The 21240-nt window shown below is 38.1% G+C and overlaps 1 protein-coding gene across 2 annotated transcripts in view; it reads left to right on the top strand.

The window, feature by feature from the left end:
* zc3h14 (zinc finger CCCH-type containing 14) overlaps window positions 1–21240 on the top strand; it is a 56124-nt gene that overhangs the window by 27557 nt on the left and 7327 nt on the right. Inside the window, exons 4-11 of one of the 2 annotated variants that reach the window (XM_072271212.1) lie at window positions 714–754; window positions 910–1111; window positions 3673–4138; window positions 5011–5162; window positions 7565–7665; window positions 9472–9627; window positions 14076–14226; window positions 16328–16521. In XM_072271212.1, the coding sequence (XP_072127313.1) occupies window positions 714–754; window positions 910–1111; window positions 3673–4138; window positions 5011–5162; window positions 7565–7665; window positions 9472–9627; window positions 14076–14226; window positions 16328–16521 (1463 nt within the window). The remainder of the gene's footprint in view (window positions 1–713; window positions 755–909; window positions 1112–3672; window positions 4139–5010; window positions 5163–7564; window positions 7666–9471; window positions 9628–14075; window positions 14227–16327; window positions 16522–21240) is intronic. The other variant, XM_072271221.1, reaches the window with a different exon arrangement.

Below are 21240 nucleotides of genomic sequence, written 5' to 3' on the forward strand. Positions count from 1 at the left end.
CTGTAAAGTTAGTGACTTGGATGGCAGGATATCAACATTTCAGGCCTTGGGCTACGAAAATAAGAGCAGGAATACATCATTCAATCCAGAGGTCACTTCACTGCATAGTTTGATCAGAGCAGAGCTATAACAAATTCCAAGTGCAGTAAAAATATGCAGATAAAATGTGCACAAAAAAATTTTAGTCTGATTTGACGATAAGTGTGAGGAGATGAAATTAAGTACAGCTATTGGCTAGAATATGGTGGTAGTTTATAAAGTAAGGAAAGAAGGGGTAAGCTTATTTTGCACAGAGACTGGTTGATATCTGGAATATATTGCTAGACATGGAATCAGACACAATTGCTAAATTTAAGAGACATTTAGACTGACGCATAAATGGGGAAGAGATAGAAGAATACAATCCTGACACAGGTAAATGGGATTAGTGTTGAGGGGCAAAAGGGTCCACGTGAATGTGGTTGGCCAGAGAGCCTGTTCCTGTGCTAAACAACTCCAGAATCAGAAAAAAGAAAGAAAATGTTGGAGGAAACATTAATTGTTGGAGACACATTTCCATTATACCAGGGCTGCTTGTCATTTCGTAATGAAGAATTTGATGCTTGTGCATTATATAGAAATCTTAAGTTTTCACAAAATATGTAAAATGAAATGCATGTTTAAATTTCAAGCCTTGCAATATTCCAGGAACTTAATGTACTACTTTTACTTAGGCTGCATGGAGTTCTTGACAAGCTGCGCTCTGTAACAGTTGGTAAGTAGATCCAGGTTACTTTTATTTAAAATGTAAATATTACACATTGATTTCAACAAATGCCTTTGTTTTCAAATTAAAATTAAACATTAAAACAACCAGAAATCATTATTTAAATATTGTATCATCAGAAATGATTTATTTTTGTGTTGCAGAACCCACCACTGTGAAGCAACAGCCAAACTACACAGATTGCAATGTATTTCCTTCAGAGAAGAGTCGAGCAGCTGTCATTGGAAGCACTGATCAAAATAGTGAAGATGTTCGTATTCTTGCTGTGTCGAGCACACATTCTGAAAAAAATGATTCTCGTGTAACTACTAGCTCATTGCAAGAGCAGACAATACCCAGTATCAGGTAATGGTATCATTTAAAATTCTGTTTGAGTAGCTAGCTCACAGATGATGAGATAATAGTACAAAAAATTGAAATATCACTTGAAATGTACTTAAATAATAATGACCTGGTAAAGCCTTGCAAATAATTTAGCTGAGCAAGTACTGCTCTCTGCCCGCCAGAGAAAGCAGGATCTCCCAGTGGCCACACATTTTAATTCCACATCCATTCCCATTCTGACATGTCTATCCACAGCCTCCTGTACTGTAAAGATGAAGCCACACTCAGGTTGGAGGAACAACACCTTATATTCCGTCTGGGTAGCCTCCAACCTGATGGCATGAACATCGACTTCTCTAACTTCCACTAATGCCCCACCTCCCCCTCGTACCCCATCTGTTACTTATTTTTATACACACATTCTTTCTCTCACTTTCCTTTTTCTCCCTCTGTCCCTCTGAATATACCCCTTGCCCATCCTCTGGGTGTCTCCTCCCCCTCCCCCCCCCCCCGTCTTTCTTCCCGGACCTCCTGTCCCATGATCCTCTCGTATCCCTTTTGCCTATCACCTGTCCAGCTCTTGGCTCCATCCCTCCCCCTCCTGTCTTCTCCTATCATTTTGGATCTCCCCCTCCTCCTCTAACTTTCAAATCCCTTACTCACTCTTTCTTCAGTTAGTCCTGCCGAAGGGTCTCGGCCTGAAACGTCGACCGCACCTCTTCCTAGAGATGCTGCCTGGCCTGCTGCGTTCACCAGCAACTTTTATGTGTGTTGCTTGAATTTCCAGCATCTGCAGAATTCCTGTTGTCTACTCTCAATTTATTGTGTGAATGACATGTTACGTAGTATTAACATGTTAACAGGAGACCTAAAACTTAAAATATGATTTTATGAAGGGAGAGCCATGTTTGTGTCACAACATTTTCTGAGGATGTAATTAGAAAGGAAGCTAAGTTGAGACCAATATATTTCGTATATCTAGATTATCAAAAAAGTATTTGATAGCACACCACATAGAAGATTGTTCCATAAAGTAAGAGCCTGTAAGGTTAGGATAGCATATTAACATGTTACAACATTTGAATAAGCAGTTTAAGATTCAAGATTCATTTATTATCAAAGAATGTGTAAATTATACAGCCTTGAGATTTGCTTCCTCATAGGTAGCCATGGTTGTATAATTTAGAAACATAGAAACAATGAAAACCTACAGCCCAATACAGGCTCTTTGGCCCATAAAGCTGTGCTGAACATGTCCTTACCTTAGAAATTACCTAGGGTTACTCATAGCCCTCTATTTTTCTAAGCTTCATGTACCTATCCAGGAATCTCTTAAAAGACCCTATCGTATTGGCTTAAAAGACCCTACCGTAATTTATAAATTACAATTTATACAAAATAGCCAGTTAGAAAAGCAAATGTTGTTCTTTATTGTTAGGTTAAGGTATAGTAAAGAAATCTAGCTGAGGTTGTTAGAGGGCCATGATAAGACTATATTCAGAATGATGTGTGCCATTTTGGAAGGAGGTTTTGGAGGTTCAGTAGTCTGATGCAAAGGTGCAAAGAATCACAGGTTGATTCCTGTGATGAAGGGGTGATCTATGAAGAGTGCTCAAAGAAGCTGTTATCCTTTCAAAAACTAAGTGCTTAATGAAACGTGAGACTGAGAATTATTGACAAGAGTAATTGATGAAAGTTTGTTTAGTCTCAGAAGAGTTTAGACCTAGACTTCATAGTTGAAGGCTAAAGGCTACTTTGGACTGAGTTGAGGGAAAAAAAATTCTTTTAAGAAGAGAATTGGAATGTGATGTTCATTTTGAGTCTGTTCACAGCTCAGATTGATTGTTTGATTACTGGATGCTCAGAGAACAAGAGAGAATGTGATCCATATTAAAATAGCCTTGAGGAATATTGTCAGTATTATTGAATATAGTCAGTATTATTGCCTGTTATTTCTTCTATTTTTGTGATCTTATTTGTCACTAGCTATTGAAAGATAACTTAAAGGTTAACCTTGTGTTAAGCTAAAATTATAATGGTGATTTAAGAAAATGGTCCATCTTTACTTAACCCTGAGAATGAGTGTTGACAGTTTGATGGTGAAATAGTTGGAAATGTATGTCTGGCTTGTGTCCTTTAGTAAACGCAACCAAAATCTTCAGTGTTAATTCTATAAGAGACGTCTTGATTTCTGTTGTCAGAATTATTTTCTGTAAGATCAGGTAATCCTGTACTCCATGTGAGTCTCTACCCCATAATCAGCAAGATTTCATTTGCTTTGATTGCTGCTCTTGTCTTTTCCCAAATAGTATAGTTGAATTTTTCAGCTTTTGCTTTCTGAATACTTCAACCCTGGATCCAAAGTTTAATACTATAATCTCTTGACCATGGGAAAAAAAAGTTAATGATACAATTATAAGAATTTTGACTTCAAGTGTGAATTAATAAAATTACTTTAACCAGATGACTTAAGTTTCTTTCTTTGTTGTGTAATACAGATTTAAATAAGAAACTTGTACATTAAATTCTGTAAGAGTGTCTCTAATGTTTTCCTCTACTACTTTTACCTTATTTATGCACAGAACAACTTTGGAAAGGAGTTCATCTCAGTTAACATCAGCAGTGAAGCCTTTGTCAGAACCAGTTTCCTCTGAAGCAATAATTGACATTAAACCTGAACCAGATGATCTTATAGATGGGGATCTTAACATTTTGCAGGAACTTCCATCATCTTCTAAGAAGAAGCCTGTGGTGACAGTTTCGTACAATGTATCTTGCCCTTCATTTGATACCTCTGGGCCAGAAGAAAATGTTTCACAAGTGTACAAGACAACTGACACTAGCACTCAGCCTGTAAGGATAGCTCAGAATAATGTGCAGCCATGTAAGTTAGGAGAAAGCACCTTGCATGGCTACAGACCATTAGAAAATACTGGCAATGTTTACAGATCATATGAAAGCACCTTGCAAGCTTACAACAGATTGCCGGAAAGTGGAGTACAGGTTTGCAGGTCATCAAAGTCTAACTCTGATCGATCAAGTAGAGATGTGAGTAGAAGTTAATAGTCTTGAAAGCTTGAATGTATGTAGTTTGTTCAAACCCCTGTACATATTTAACAGCCCAGTGATAACTTTATTAAAATTGCACCTTTGAATGTATCTTTTTTCATTTTGTTCACTTATTAGATATTTTATATTGTCAGCATCTCTAGTATGGCACACATCCATTGTGTGCTTCCACAATGTGTTGTACATCAGTTTCTTCCATTGTGCATTTTCTATGGATGGGTTTTCTCTCCCATTGGTTGCATAAGCTGCTTATTTTTGAATATTCCATATTTAATACCACCTTCTCATATTACAACTTATAACATTAATTCTTTCTTAGAAACCCAAGTTTGTGTAATTACATGCTTCCATTCAATTGAAGTACTTTCAATGTAATCTATCATTTAGTTTCTCCTCATACTATTCACATAAAATAGTGTCCCTCCAAATTCTTAGTTCTTCTGCCTCCACAGTCTTTCCTCCAGTAATTTATTCCTCCACTTTGCCAATTCCATATTTCCTCTTGATTCCATAAACTATAATCAATATGTCTTGCAGTTTGAACAATGGAATTAAAAATTAATGTTGTATTATTCTGTTTTTCATGAATATCTTTCATTGATATGGCACTGTTTCTAGTTGCCTTGGAGATATATCTGCACAATTCATACTAATCATTTGAAATTTCATTTCTAATTGGATGACTGATAGTATAAGAGAGTTGCAAATTTTAGCGGCATTGTATAAGAACATTATTTTCAATGGTAAATATATGAAGGTCCTACTAAAGTAATGATAGCTGTTTAGTTTGACTACATACAGATAGGATAGTAATTTTCTGGTCAAGGAATTTGCTTTTTCTTGTATCATAGGATGAAAGTTCAAAGAAGAGAAAGGCATCAATCATTAGCTCTGTTGTTAAAGTAAACAAGACTAGTGACGGCGAAGAAGATGATGACGACTTTGGCTCAAGAACAGGAAGTCTTTCCAGTAGTATTTCTGTCCCAGTGAAACCTGAAAGAAGGTATGAGGGTAAAAAGCATTATATGCGTGAATTCTAAATTTTGTTTCCTTTTCACTATGCAATTGACATTTTTTTCCATCTGAAATTTTTACAGTCTTTGCAATTTTAAGTTGCAGTGTCCAATTTTTCTGTTAGGATGTGATTACTACTAGGAAGTTGATTTTATGTTCACTTAAAAAAGTTCATTCTTAACCTCAATACTACAATTTTTCAATATTGTTTTCTTGTAAAGCAGAGCAATTTTTTTTTTTTGTAACTGGGGAAATTTGATCTTCATTCCACCGTACATCCTGAATAGAGGTTCATTCTGGGTTGGAACTAAGAACTAGGCTATGTAGAGCTTTGCAATCTAGTTATCGACTTGAGAGAACATGAAGTCCAATAAGATGTTGAAAATATGAATACAAAAAATAATTCAGGAGACACTCAGCAAGCTAAACAATACCTGTAGAGAAAATAAGAAAATTACTGGCTCTGAATCCATTAGTTATTACAGTAAGCAGAAATTTACTAGGGATCAAAATCTACAGGAAGTGAGTCCGATGGATAGACTCTACTTGCCAGTCCAACAACAGTGAAGATAGTTGGCTACCCTAAACATCCACTGTGGCTATAGTCTGAGCCATGTAGAAATGAATGTCAGTTATTTGCATCACCCAAATCTATGACCTATAACATTACCTTTTAATGATGTAATGAATTGTAGTTGGTGCAGAGGAGATTCAGCAGGATATTCCTCTTCATAACCCTGGTGAATGAAGCATTTCAATATGAAGGGAGATTGGATAAGCTGTGTTTGTTTCCCTTGGAGTGCAGTTAGCTGAGTGGGTAGCTGATATAGATTATATAAAATAATGTAGGCAGAGATAGCGTAGATAGGAGGAAACCGTTCCCGTAACAGACAAATCTAAAACTAGAGGGCATAGTTTTAGGGAAATGGGTAAGAGGTTTAGAAAGGGCCTGGGAAAGAATTTTTACACCCAGAGGATGACTGAAACCTGAAGTGCTCTGTCTGAAAGGGTGATGGACACAGAGATCCTCATAACACTTAAGTGTCTAGATGAGTAGTTGAATTGCTGAGTCATAGAAGGCTAAGGACCAAATGTGGAAAAATGGGAATAGAGTAAATATTGCTTGATAGTTGGTATGGATATGGTAGATTAAGGGGCTGGCTTCAGTGTTGTATGACTTTCATCCTTGAGAAAGGCAAGGATAACAGCTGTATGAATACACCATCATCTGCAGGTTTCTTCAGATGATCAAGATTTATGCTGTGCTCAGTTTTTTGTGAGAAAAATTGGAGCATGTACATATATATTGCTGGTGTTTTGCACAGTGGTAGTGAAGTTCTCTTTTAAAAAATATCCTAGAAGTGATTCATTAATATAGTAGTGTATTCTGGCATAGATTTAACATAAATTGGTTGTTCAAGTTTTCTTGTGAACAAAGTAGTTGTGAAGTTCTATCAAGCTCCAGGAATTTCAAATGCAGCTCCATAGAACAACAGGAGATACAATTAAAAAGGAACAGAACATGAGGGAAGAGTGAGATAATAATAAAGACAAAAGTAAATAGAATGATTTTACAGAATGTCAGGCAAATACCTGTCATCATCAATTTTCCAGAAATAGCCTTTCCTACAGTTATTTTAAGCCTGTATTAGGGAATCCATACCAATTCCCAGTGCTGCTTTCCACCAGCTATAAGTGATTGTTATTTTCTTTCATGTTTCCAGAATGCATGAAAAAGCTTATTGTTTTTTATTCATCAATTATTCTGTGGAACTGCTTAAAGATCCCATTGCATTCTCAGCTTTTAAGGGTTGTCTGCCATCTCATCTTGACCTGGTGTAGTTTCTGTACCCCTGGGGTATCAGATTTTATTACAGGCTGTACACACAACATGCTGGAGGAACTCAGCAAATCAGGCAGCTTCTATTGTGGAGAATAAACATTGGCTTTTCTGAGTGACGCTGTTCATCAGCACTGCGAAGGGAGGAGGCAGATGCATTGTAAAAAAAAAATGGGAGAAGTGGTATAAGCTGGCAGGTGAATGGCGAGACCTACTCCCAAAAGGCAGGTTCTACCCATTTGAATTTGATTCCCTATCTTTCCCCCTCTTTTGGTCTCACCTATCCTCCCTCCTCCCCCATCCCCATCTTCTTATTCTGTCTTCTGCCCTCTTCCTTTCCAGTCCTGATGAAGGGTCTGTGCTAGAAATGTTGACTGTTTATTTTCCTCCATAGATACTGCCTGATTTGCTGAGTTCCTCCAGCATTTTGTGCGTACTGCTCAAGATTTACGGTATCTGCAGAATCTCTTGAGCTTATAACAAACTGTATTTTGTAGCAAGCTATATATAAAAAAATTATGAGAACTATACACAGCCTTTTTGTTTTTCAGGCCCACTTTGCCACCTTCTAAACAAGCCAATAAGAATCTAATTCTAAAAGCAATCACAGAGGCCCAAAAATCTGTAAGCAAGACCACAAGTTACCCAGCAGGTAAACTATTGTTTTATGAATGTATGCAATCAGGACGATTTTGATTTTGTGCTATTTGACACTATATTATAAGCAATTATAATTAGCTCTGGGAATTTGGAAATTGTTGATTTTTAATTGATATCATAATGATGGTACCTTCAAGGATTTGTTGATTTCACTTTTACATATTCATTCCTTATCAGGCACCAAAATATAGGCCTACTTTTTGACTCTTCCAATATTTTAAAAGCAGGACTTGTAACACCCGAGTTTTAAATTTAATTAGCCAAGTGGCTAATTACTGATTTTATCTATATTTACCTAAAAATTCAAATTAAATTTATTATCAAAGTACATATATGTCACCATATACAACTCTGAGATTTATTTTCTTGTGGGCAATCACAGAAAATACAAGAGACATAATAGAATCAATGTGTAGGAGCCATGTATCTATTTTCTGTCTGTCTTGCTTTTGGGTTGCACTTTTATTATCGGTAGTTAGTCACGTGGGTTGGGGCGGAGTAGAAGTGAAGAATATAGTTACGTATTCATGCTTTGTCTGTAGGTCAGTTTTAGTTTGGTTAGATCAAGTGGTAGGCCGGGGAAATGCTATTTTTTTATTGACCGCTAATGTCTACGAACGTTAATTTCTCGCTAATATTTAAAACCGCTTGTTGTTTAAATGCACTTTAAGTTCACTTAAATACTCCTGAATACACTTAGGCCACTTATTTCGTTATATTGCTGGTTTTAGTTTCCTTAGTTTTTTATTGTTGTAAGATTATTAGTCTTTGCTGGTTTCGTAATAAAGGATGAAACGTATTTTCTTTGACTAAGAGCTTCGTTATTTGTGGAGCATATCATACAGTGTCAAACCCCATGCTTGGTCTCTGAGTGGTCTTAGTTTGTTTTCAAATACATGGCTATACAACGACAGGACAGACTACAACCAGTATGCAAAAAAAACCGGCAAACTATGCAAATACAAAAAGAAAGTGAAAATAATAATAAATAAATAAGAAATAAATATCAAGAACATGAGATGAAGAGTCCTTGAAGGTTGTGGGAACAGTTCAGTGATGGGGCAAGTGATGTTATCCCCTCTGGTTCAAGAGCCTGATGGTCGAGGGGTGAAAATGTTGACAGCTTAATGCTCCAAATGAAATGCTATGGCTGCTCATATTGGGCACCACAGCGGCAGAATAAATGGTTTTGCTCCTTCAAAGCTCCAGGTACCTGGATTTGATCTTGACCTTTGAATGTGTGCAGTTTTCTGCTTTCTCCTTGATCTTGTAGGTTTCTGGCCGCTGGTTCAGTTTACTCCCATATCCCAAAGATGTTTTGATAGGTTAATTGGCTACTGTAAGTCAGCTATTTATAAAGATAAGTGGCAAAATAATCAAAGGGGAATTAATGGGAATCCGAAAGAAAGTAAGATGCATGGAAATAAGGAGGGGGAGAACAGGACTGATGGGGGTTTTGCTCTCATGTTCCTAAGAGGTGGTAAGTCTGCTTTCTAAGTTGTAAACAGTAAGTGTGCTTTTATTTTAAAAGAAAAGAACAAAGATGCCTATTTTTTAATTCCAATCTATATGCTTTGTGTTAACAATCTAGAGTTTCATGAAAACGAAACATTCCATTTTAGTTTCACTTCCATTATGAATGCTTTGTTATATTGTAAAACTGAAGCAATTTCGGTTGAAACTTCATTCTTGTTTTCTACCTTGTTTCTCTGAGAGTTAAGCTAAAATAATACAAAAGTATGGATGAAGTATTTGAAGAGTTTAAAAAAAATTAATTGCAAGTATTCCTTTTGTATAGTTGTTTCACAGAAACAGATGGTACCTGTGGCTCCTAGAACTCGGGCCGTACGTGAAAGCAGTGAAATTGAAGCAATTAATCCAGTAGACAAACCCCATCAACATGGCTTACAGTTACAGATCAGTGCAGCTGAACAACCTGTACAAAAATATTACTGTAAGAACCATAATTACCTTAATGAAAACAAATCAACATCAAACCAAGACTATAGTAATTATCTTTATTGGAAGTTGATGTATATATTTTGGAGGGATAACATTGTGATCAATGTTTTCTGTTCTTCATTGGCTTTTAAAATGTATATTCCCTTATATTAACTTCTCGGTTTCTTGCACCATATCCCCCCACCCACTTCCTCTCAGTGTTCTCTTTATTACAGCATTATAGTTGCTTGAAATCCTGCATTCTTCTCAATTTAATAATCTTCACTCTTTGTCCATACAGGCATTTACATTGGTACTAGGTTGCACCCTATCTTTAGCAGCTGTATCACTCTTGCTTTATAGAGCTTAATATCAAAATTAATTTTCAACCTTTCCAACATTTTTCATCTTAAATTTACTCTCTTAAATCCTTCCCTTTTTCCTTATTCTACTCAATTCACTATTTTCAAACCCCTGGGAGTGCACATCTCACACAACCTCTCATGGTCCCAGAACACATTCTGCAGAATCAGGAAAGCTCAACACCTCTATTTTCTGAGGAGGCTGAAGAAAGCTGGATTATGCACATCTATGCGCTGGTCATTCTACGGATGCACAGTAAAGAGCATCCTAACAAGCTGCATCATTGCTTGGTATGGAAACTGCAGTGCCGCAGACAGGAAGGCTCTGCAATGGGTAGTCAAAACTGCATCACTGGCTCTAGCCTACGTGCCATTAAGGACATATATACAGAAAGGTGCTGGAAAAGGGCCAGTAACATCATAAAAGATCCCAACCACTCTGTTCATAGTCTATTTTTTCCACTCTTATCTGAGAGGAGGCTACATAGCATCCATACCAGGACACCAAACTCAAAAATGGTTACTTTCCCAAGCAGTAAGGCTGAATAACACTTACAGCCACTAACCCACCCTCTGTCACTACTTTACAATTTTCTGTCAGTCACCTCGTGTACAGAAACTTCTGTGCCTAGTGTCACTTTATGGACATACAATCAAGCTATGTATATAAGCAATCTTATGGATATATATTTATTATATTTTTAAATTATATTACATTCTTTATCTTATTCAATGTTTTTGCATCAGATCTGGAGTAACAATTATTTCGTTCTCCTTTACACTTGTGTACTAGAAATGACATTAAACAATCTTCAATCTTTCTTTTGGAAGGGAATTTACAGGAGGTAGCATACTATTATGCGTGCTTTGCCCTTGTCTCACGTGCCAAAATATATTGCAGGTTTGCGAGGTACTGCTGAAGCTGCTGAAACAAGTAATTAAGGTGTATTTTTGTAGAAGCCCTACACTGTATCAATGGTATGCAATGGTGAACAGAGTAGATGGGGTGCCAGTTAAGCTTGCTGCTTGTTCCTGATTGATATTGGGCTTCTTGAGTATGTTCAAGCTGCAGTCATTCATGAAAGTGAAGAGTACTCTAATATACATACCTGACTTGTAAATGGTATAAAGCTTTAGGGGTGTTGAGGAATGAGTCGTTCACAGTAGGGTATCAGCTGTCAACCTGCTGTTGATGCCTCAGAATTTATATGATTTGTCCAGCTAACTTTGTGGTCATTGGTATCCTGTGGGATAGTGATTGTGGAGTACTTGATGATGGCAGTGCCATTGAATGCTGAGAGTATGTGTTAAATCTGCTTATTATTTGTCACTTACTAGCCCATGCCCAAATGTTGCCTTGGTCATGCTGCGTGCATGCACAGACTGCTTCATTTTCTGAGAAGTCGCAAAGGAAAACCTGGCTTTTCCATAATGGTAGGATATCATTGATGAAGCAAGTGGTGGTTGTTGCCTAATGCTGGTAGAGAGAGCCTCTGAACCAGTGACCGGGACTGGGTGATTGATCTTTATTCCAGGCATCTTCCATCCACTCCTATTCCCCTCCATAGATTTCTCCTTGTTAATTTCATAGTTTTTCTCTTTGATACCCAGTGCCTTGTGGTCAAGAGCAGTGATTTTTGGAATTCAGTTCTTTGTTCTTTATTTGGATCAGAAATAAGTGGTTCTGAAGAAGCCCAGATAGGGCTCATCGAAAGTGTTATTAGTGAATCAGAACCACTTGAGTCAGACCCTCTCAATGTTTTACGAACAGCTTCTTCGTTCTATTTCTGAACTATCCATCAATACTACTTTGATATTCCTCTTTTTATTGTAACTTATAGTAAGTTTTTTTTTGTCTTACACTGTACTGATGCCACAAAACTACAAATTTCATGACATATGGCAGTGATAATAAATTTGATTCTGACTCTGATTCTTGATGGCTCTATTGGCTGAGAGTAGACTGGATGGTAATTAGACTTATCCTCTGAGGTCCCCTGGAAGACTTTTCACCCTGCTAGGTATTAAAATAGTGTTATTTCAAATAGAACAAGTTAGTTATAAATATGTAGCTAGTTCTGAATAGCAGGCATTCAGTATTACAGTGGTGATATTCTTGTCCCATTATTTTTGCTGATACCACATGATGGAAGTCAAGTTGGCTGAAGACCAGCTTCTATGATGCAGGGACTTCAGTATAAGCCAAGTTGGATCATACACTTTATACTACTGGGAGAACATGTTTATGCTGATTCATTTCTATAGTTAAGTTTAGTATTGATCTTTTCAAGAATCACTAGATTCTGGAATGGTTCTGGAGGACTAAAAAAATTGTGAATGTCACTCCGCTCTTTAAGAAGGGAGGGAGGCAGAAGGTAAGAAATCATAGGCCAGTCAGTCTATCTTCATTGGTTACGAAGGTGTTATATTTTCGGGATACTTGGACATGCACGATAAAGTAAGTCAGCATGGTTTCCTTAAGGGGAAATCTTGCCTGACAAATCCATTGGAATCCTTTGAGGAAATAACAGTCAGGATAGATAAAGGAGAATCAGTGGAAATAGTTTGTTTGGATTTTCAGAAGGCCTTTAACAAGGTGCTGCACATGAGGCTGCTTAACAAGATAAGAGCCTATGGTATTACATAAAAGATACCAGCATGGATAGAAGATTGCCTGACTGGTGGAGGCAAAGAGTGGGAATAAAGTGTACCTATCTAATAAGCTGTTAGTGACTAGTGGTGTTCTGCAAGGGTTGGTATTGGAACTGCTTCTTTTCGCATTATATGTCAACGATTTGTATGACAGAATTGATGGCTTTGTGGCCAAGTTTACAGATGATACAAAGATTACTGCCCCTCCACCTATCTTTGTATCATTTGCAAACTTGGTCACGAAGTTTGAGGAAGTAGGGGATCTGCAGAAGGACATAGACTGATTAGGAGAATGGGGAAAGAATTTGCAGATGGAAAGTAGTGTAGGGAAGTGTATGGTCATACAGTTTGGCAGAAGGAATGAAGATGTAGACTATTTTCTAAACGGGGAGAAAATTCAGAAATCAAAGGTGCAAGGGGACTTGGGAGCCCTTGTGCAGGATTCCCTAAAGGTTAACTTGCAGGTTGAGTCACTGGTAAGGAAGGCAAATGCAATGTTAGCATTGATTTCAAGAGGACTATAATATAAGAGCAAGGGTGTGATGGTATGGCTTTATACATTGGTTAGATCACGCTTAGAGTATTGTGAGCAGTTTTATCTAAGAAAAGATGTGTTGGTATTGGAGAAGGTCCAAAGGAGGTTCACGAAAATGCTTCCAGTAACAAAAGGGTTAACGTAAGAGGAGCCTTTGATGGCTCAAGGTCTGTATTTGTTGGAATTTTGAAGAATGAGGGGTATCTACCAAATATTGAAAAGCCTAGGAAGGCTGGATGTAAGAGGATGTTTCCTATAGTGTGTGAGTCTAGGATCAGAGGGTACAGCCTCTAAATAGAGGGACATCCATTTAAAACAGAGATGAGGAGGAATTTCTTTAGCCAGAGGGTGGTGAATCTGTGGATTTCATTGCCATGTACGGTTGTGGAGGCCAAGTCATTGAGTATATTTAAAGCAGAGGTTGATAGGTTGTTGGTTACTCAGAGCTTCAACGGTTACGGGGAGAAGACAGGAAAATTGGGTTGAGAGAGATATTAAATCAGCTATGATGAAATGGCAGAGTAGAGTCAATGTGCCAAATGGCCTAATTCTGCTCCTACATGTTATGATCTTAAGCTTTGTATAAGCTTTGTTTTTAAAAAAAGTTTGCATCGTTTTAGCCTTGGATCATGTAAAATAACTCAAAACAATTGCAACATATTGACATATAGCATTTTTCAGTCATTCTGCATTTGTGATTCACAGCCAACCAGACAAGAATATTTGAAGCTTGTTTTTGCATAAAGCATTAAATTTTAAAACTGATTGAAAAATGCATCCTTTAAGTGTTTCTGACAGGTGCTAGAGTGGTTTGCTTGACCTTATGCTCTGCAGTGCCTCTGAAATGGATAACTTTGTTTTTTGTCATGATTGTTAACTGTTGTAAAATATAACCTCCTATGGATTCCCTAGTGCAACCAATAGAGTCAAAACCTGGTGGTGATACAAGGTCGTTTATCTTAAAGAAGCCTGTATTGGAAGCAGTGGAACCCCATCTTCAGGGAAAGGCTACAGTTTATGTGGAAGCTTTGTCAGCAGAACAAGATCGTATGGTGCAGTCCAAGTGGGTAAACCCTTCACGTACATCAAGAATTAATGCTTTCACTGCGAGATTGCATTTTTATTTTGTCTGCTTATTTATTTATTCGTTTATTTACTTACAGTAGGCCCTTCCGACCCCTTGAGCCGTGCTGCCCAAGTAAACTTCAGTTCAACCTTAACCTAATTTACAATGACCAACTAACCTACTAACCAGTACATCTTTGGACTGTGGGTGGGAACCGGAGCACCCGGAGAAAACCCATACGTTCCACGGGGAGGAAGTAGAGACACCTTACAGCTGACGTCAGAGTTGAACTCTGAACTCGGCCCTGAGCTGTAATAGTGTCATGTTAACCACTATGCAGCCATGGCATTTGATTACTTTCCATGAATCAGTTATATTTTCCTAGTATTCTTCTACCTCAATGCACTGTGTAATGAACTGATCTGTATGACAAGCTGTTCACTGTATCGCGGTACATATGACAATAATAATAGTCAAATGTTTATCTGAAGAATCTGATCAAGGTAGAATCCTAGGCTCTTGCTCCTTGCTTTTCCTAAATCACTTTGCATTTGAAGGCTCTTATCTTCTGGCCTCACTGTCAGGCCAAAACCAGCCAAGTTTCAACATTATTAATCAATTTTTTGAGATGGCACAAAAGTGGAGGGGTTCCATGAAAGTTCACTTCAAAATAAATTTATAATCAAAGTACATATATGTCACTGTATACAATCTTGAGATTCATTTTCTTGCGGGCATTTATAGTAAATACGAGAAACATAATAGAATCCGTGAAAGACCGCTCCTAACAGGACGGACAAGCAATCAATTTGCAAAAGGCAACAAACTCTGCAAATACAAAAGGAAAAAAAAAGGAAATAATAGTAATAATAATGATAATAAATAAACAATAAATATCAAGAACATGAGATGAAGAGCTTTTGAAATTGAGTCCATAGCTTGTGGGAACAGTTCATTGATGGGGCGAATGAAGGTAAGTTCCAAGACTCTGCAGGATTGCTTTTTTATGTTTTCATTCATATCATATACAGTATACAAGTCTTAGATTAACCCTGCTGTTATCTTCCCAAGCCAGCAGTTTGTTTACTTGCACATATTAACCATCAATCAAATGTAAATAAGTCCCATCCTCAAGTCCTTTCGTAGAAATTTGCACCTTTAGTTAATTAAACTGATCTTAACCTAATTTCACCAATAACAGAATTTTAGAATGCTGTGCTTCAGCAACAAGGAATTCTATCAATAGAAAATTGTCTAATGGCTTAGCAAATTTATTTTAAAATGTAAATCTAAGTTGTTATTTCTACCCAGTGTTAAGCATTCAAATGATTAAGGTCATAATGTCACCAGCTAAACAGAGGTAACAAGCATCTGGGGACAAGGCCCTAGCAATTTCCCCTCCAAGATGCATACCAAGCTAACTTGGATGTACTTTCTCCATTCGTTTATGCTCTTCTCCACATAGACTTAATGGGTCTGGATAGAGTGGATGTGGATAGGATGTTTCCTTTCGTGGGGGAGTCTAGGACCACAGGGAACAGCCTCAGAATAGAAGGATGTCGCTGTAGAACAGAGATGAGGAGGTATTTCTTCTGCCAGGTGGTGGTGAATCTGTGGAATTCATTGCCACAGATGGATGTGGGTATATTTAAAGTGGAGGTTAATAGGTTCTTGATTAGTAAGGGTGTGAAAAGATTACGGGGACAAAGCAGGAGAATGGGGTTGTGGTGGATAATAAATCAGCCATGATGGAATGGCTGAGCAGACTCAATGGGCTGAATGGCCTAATTCTGCTGCTATCTTTTATGATCTATGACTTACACAAGGTGGTTTCATTTCATCTTCCCAAGGGCCTTTTAAGGATGGGTATAAAGAACAGCAGTGGCTAATTACATTAAATCTAAAGTCACAGATCAGTGACTCAGGTAGCTGAGACCATAAAATATTTTTAGTAATTTTTAGGCTCTTTAGTTGGATTCTTTAGACAACTTATTATTCTGACAATATTGAGTAATGTTTATCATCTTTTAGCATTACTTGCTGAAATTAAGATGAAAGAGCCTTAATATTAATTACTATTTTTATATTTCTTTAATAGAGATCAAGCTGACTCTGAGGAATCGAGTCCTAAATTTATTGTGACACTGGATGGCATTCCAAGTCCCCCTGAATCTATTTCAGAACAAGATGAGGAGACTGAGCCAATAGAGCAAAGTGGTCTCTTACAAGAGGCTGGAAGGAAATACAAATCATCAATGCAGTCTGTTGCTCAAACATTGATTGAATCTGATGGTAATTATCTAAGTTAGTATTTTTACAGTTAATAATTGCACTTTAAAAAAGAATCCAGATTTAATTAAAAATGTTTAGCTAATGAAGCACATTGTGTGACCAACCTTTTTGTACTGTTGATTTTCTTTCCTTACATCATAGTGGGAGACACTTTGGGGGAAGTAAAGGTGCTTTGGTGTTTCTGTTAATGTTCTTCATTAAGCTGATCCTAGGGGTAGAGGGTTTGCTGAAGGAAGGTATTGAGCAGGTCAGACATGTCTTCCCTGGAGTTTAGAAGAATGAGTAGATCTCATTGAAATTTACAAAATTCTTTGCAGTTTTGACAGGTTGATCGTGGGAAGAATATTTTCCTTGGCTGAGCAATCTAAAACCAAGGTTCATAGTTTCAGAAGTGGTAGATGAGAAGAAATATCTTCATATAGAGGGCAGCGAATCTTTGGAAATTTCCTATGCAGTTGCTATTTAGAACAGAGATTAATAGATTGGTTTGAAGAGCCAAAGGGCCTGTAGATCCTTTTATTTTTTCAGTTCATGATTGTATTCCTTGTTGTAAGTTGATTCTTGCAACTTGCATGTTTTGATTATGCAAAAACATGCAAGCAAGTAAGTGAGAAGCTAAGTTTTAAAAGAGATTAAATTTATGGTGGGGAGGAGAAAGCCAGCCAAGAAAACATGGCTTTAATTGAATCTTGTGATGGTAAAACAAAGAATTGAGCTTCAGCAGCAAAGGTCAAAGAAAACATTGTTCTGAAGGAAATAGAAATATGTAATAGTGTGACGTTTTCCACGTTTCTTGGATTCTGGAAGAGATTGAAAGGAAGTAAGTGCAACACCCTAATGCAAGAAGAGGAAGAGGAAAAAGAGATGAATTACTATTACTTGTGAAAAAATGTGATTATTCATGAGGAAGTGTAATAAGACATTTAGAAAATCATAATATGATTAAGTATAATAGTTTTTGGTGTAATAGGTGGGATAGTTGAGGGAAAACTAGTGAATGCAATGCATTCAAATGCAGCCTCACATGCAACCTGAGAGTAGCATGCAGTTTAAATTCTTATCTCAGTGAGTGTATACATTCACTGGAGTAAATGAATGTATATTCACAAGATTGATGATAGGGATGTTCCCTGATACACTAAGAAAAGGCTGTACTGTTCTATGAGTAGAATTGATGTTTCCTTGTTGGAATATGGAAGAGTGGGACACAATCTGTTTGATAGACAGGTCTGAGTGATTGACAGGTTAATGCTGAAAGCCTGTATTCACTGGAGAGTTTAGAATGAGAGTCAGGATAATGGGCCAATTGTGAAATTTGTTTACCGAGAAGATTGTAAACATTTAGAACTATATATCCCAGGGGGTTTGATTGTTCAATCATTGATTATACTTAAGTAAATTTTGAGAAACAGCAGAAGGGGCTTTGGCAAGAAAGTCAATGAGGTAGATGATTATGAATGATTTCATTGAATGGGATGCCGTCGCAAGGGATTCTGATACAAGAACATAAGAAATGGAAGAAGGCGGCCAAATTTGTTTTGCTCTTGTATTGAAATCCCATCATTAGTTTAAAATTGGATTCTGTTTAATTCTGTTTAATGCAGTGGTGAGAAACTCAGATGAAAGTTCATAGCTAAGGAGTTTGTGCCCAATGCTGAAGGTGGTATATTTTGTTTTCCAATATTTAATAATAGGCTTTTCTTGAGGCTGGGTTTTGGAAAAGTACGGTAACTAGATGGAAGTAATGGAGGAGCAGGAGAGAGAGTGTGCTGGGCATTGTCAACCATTAGAAGAGTCTGACCACATAGAACTATAGATAAAGGTGATAGAAGAAGGCATTGCTCTAGATGAGGGATAAGCAACGTTAAGCACAAATGATTTTCTAGCATGCGTTATTCATTAATTTGAGGTAAAACATAACTAGATGTATTTAAATGGATAATTCCCATATTTCAAGTTTTTTATGGCATTTATCTGGCCCACCGTCCGCTCATTAATACGCGATCCGGCCCACAGAGGCAAAAAGGTTGCCGACCCCTGCTGTAGATACTTGGCACTGATTAGCAAAATAACAATGGAATTGAGTGAAAGGCACCCTATTTCTGCTTAGTAATGTTAATAGTTCTAGGAGAGTGGTGTGATTATCCTTTTTAAATATTGCAGAGACAACAAAGAGATATTAGATTATGAGGACACGCAGTCCTCTTTTATTGTCATTTAGTAACGCATGCATTAAGAAATGATACAATGTTCCTCCAATATGATATCACAGAAACACAAGACAAACCAAGACTGAAAAACTGACCAAAATCACATAATTATAACATATAGTTACAACAGTGCAAAGCAATACTGTAATTTGATGAAGAACAGACCATGGGCACAGTAAAAAGAAAAGTCTCAAAGTCTCTCAAAAGTCCCATCATCTCACACAGACGGTAGAAGGAAGAAAAACTCTCCCTGCCATGAGCTTCCAGCACCGCAAACTTGCCGATGCAGCACCCTGGAAGCACCCGACCACCGCCGACTCTTGAGTCCATTCGAAAACTTTGAGCCTCTGACCAGTCCTCCGACACCGAGCACCGCTTTGACCCTGACCCCCTTAACAGGCAACAGGCAAGCCGAGGATTTAGGGCCTTCCCCTCCGGAGATTCTCGATCACACAGAGGCAGCGGCAGCGAAGCGGGCATTTCAGAAGTTTCTCTGGATGTTCCTCCGTGCTTCTCATGTCTGTCTCCATCAAATCAGGATTGTGCACGGTACCTACTTAACAAATACCAATATCATTTTGGAGCGGCTGCATGCGCTGCCATCTTCTTCTCCCCCTCCTAATATAATTCAGCAGTTGTGTTTAGGCCTATTCATAGTCCTGTCATAGAATCAAAATGTAGGTGGAGTAATTTAAACAAGGAGTTAGAGAAAATACAGCAAGGAAACAAGCCTTTCAGCTGTACTCACATCATCCTCCCTGTTAGTTCCAGTTACCAGCATTCAGCTCATAACCTCGCAAGCCCTTCCTTTTCATGTACCTATCCAAATGCCTCATAAATTTTGCAGTTATATCCACCTCGACCACTTCCTCTGGCAACTTATTCAGGATACTCATTACCCTCTGTGTATAGAGGTTTCTTTTAAATCACTTTGTTCTTATCTTGTATCTGTGCCCTCTAGTTTTGGTCTCCCCAAACCCGGGAAAAAGATGACTTCCACCTTATTCATAACCCTTATGATTTTATAAACTTCTATGGGGTTACCTCTCATTCTCCTGCACTCCAAGGAATAAAGATCCAGTGTGGCCAGCCTCCCTGTTGCTCGGACTCTGTAGTCCAGGCAACGTCCTTGTAAATCTCTTTTGCACCCGCTGCAGCTTGATTGTGTTTTCTATAACAGGTTTTCTATAATAGAGCTAAACTGTGCACAATACTCCAAGTGCGGTCTCACCAACAACTTGTGTTGATGTTCCTTTCCTTGCCTTGTGGTAATCTTGCTGTTTCTTTAGCGTTTCTGTCTGATTTTTATGAGGCTGAATTCCTAGCTTGATGCTCAACCCAGCACAGATGGAAAGCGTGCAAGGAACCAACCGGCTGGATTCGAAGCTGGTACTACTCCCCTCCATGTCCGGTGAGGATGCCGCTACGGCACCGTCTGGCTAACAGCTTGTATAACTGCAATATAATAATCCTACTCCAAAAGTCGATGTTCTGACTGTTATGAAAAATTCGTACTAGATGTCAGAATTGACATGTTCACAGTCCTTCTGAAGAAAGAGAAGCTGGAGAGGATATAATAGTTTACAAGAAATCAACTATTGACTGCAGGATCTTGAAGTGGGGCTGTGGTTACTATGCCTGAAATCTTCAAAGGTTTATCTGTTACTTCAATTCTCTGGGCAGCCATGAAACCAAAACAGAAAGGCGGCATGATTATCAATCCCCAAATCCCACCTCCCTGCAAAAAAAATGAACAAAAATGGAACAGGCACATCAACCCCCAAATCCCTCCCCCTGCTCAAAAGCTGAGCGTGTCGGGCAAGGTATCAGTGATTGTGAGTTACTGATTCAGGGTTAAAACAACTAGAATTTAGGAATATATAGTGGAGAAATGGCTGGTTTGTCACGTGTGAGATCCTTGCCCCTTTTGGAGTAGACAGACAGTCAGAATTTATTTTTGCTGTTGGTGGTTTGGAGGAAGGTATGTTATAGTCTGATTGGATCTGGTGTTGGATGGCTGTATTTTCTGCATGCCAGAGTTGCTTATTGTAGTCCAGAGGTAGCATCCAAGAAGAAAGACGGTAAACATTAAATGTTTGACTGGGTTTGGATCATTAAAGTACACTTTTTTTTGGCGTGTGCGTCTGCATGCGTGCATTCGTGCGTGTGCGATGTTGGCGGGACTATGTTTCATGCCTTTACAAGGCGCGGAGCGAGAGAGAGAGACTGTGTGGCGTGCCACTCCTCACACAGACATTTTGCAGTATTTTTCCTTTTATTTTACGAGGTCGAGTTGTGATCTCAACACTCAACCTGACACGGACGGAAAGCATACTCGGGAGCGGACCCGACTGGTTTCGAACCTGTGAACCTTCGTTCCAGAGTCCGGCGCTGATGTCATTGCGCCACCAGCCGGCCTGGATCATTAAAATATACTTAAGTTATTTTGTTTATTTGATGACCTTTTACAAACATTTGGCTAAGAAATTAACTAATGTAAATTGGCAGA

This window comes from Mobula birostris, chromosome 1, assembly GCF_030028105.1.
Source record: "Mobula birostris isolate sMobBir1 chromosome 1, sMobBir1.hap1, whole genome shotgun sequence".
Taxonomy (NCBI): Eukaryota; Metazoa; Chordata; class Chondrichthyes; order Myliobatiformes; family Myliobatidae; genus Mobula; species Mobula birostris.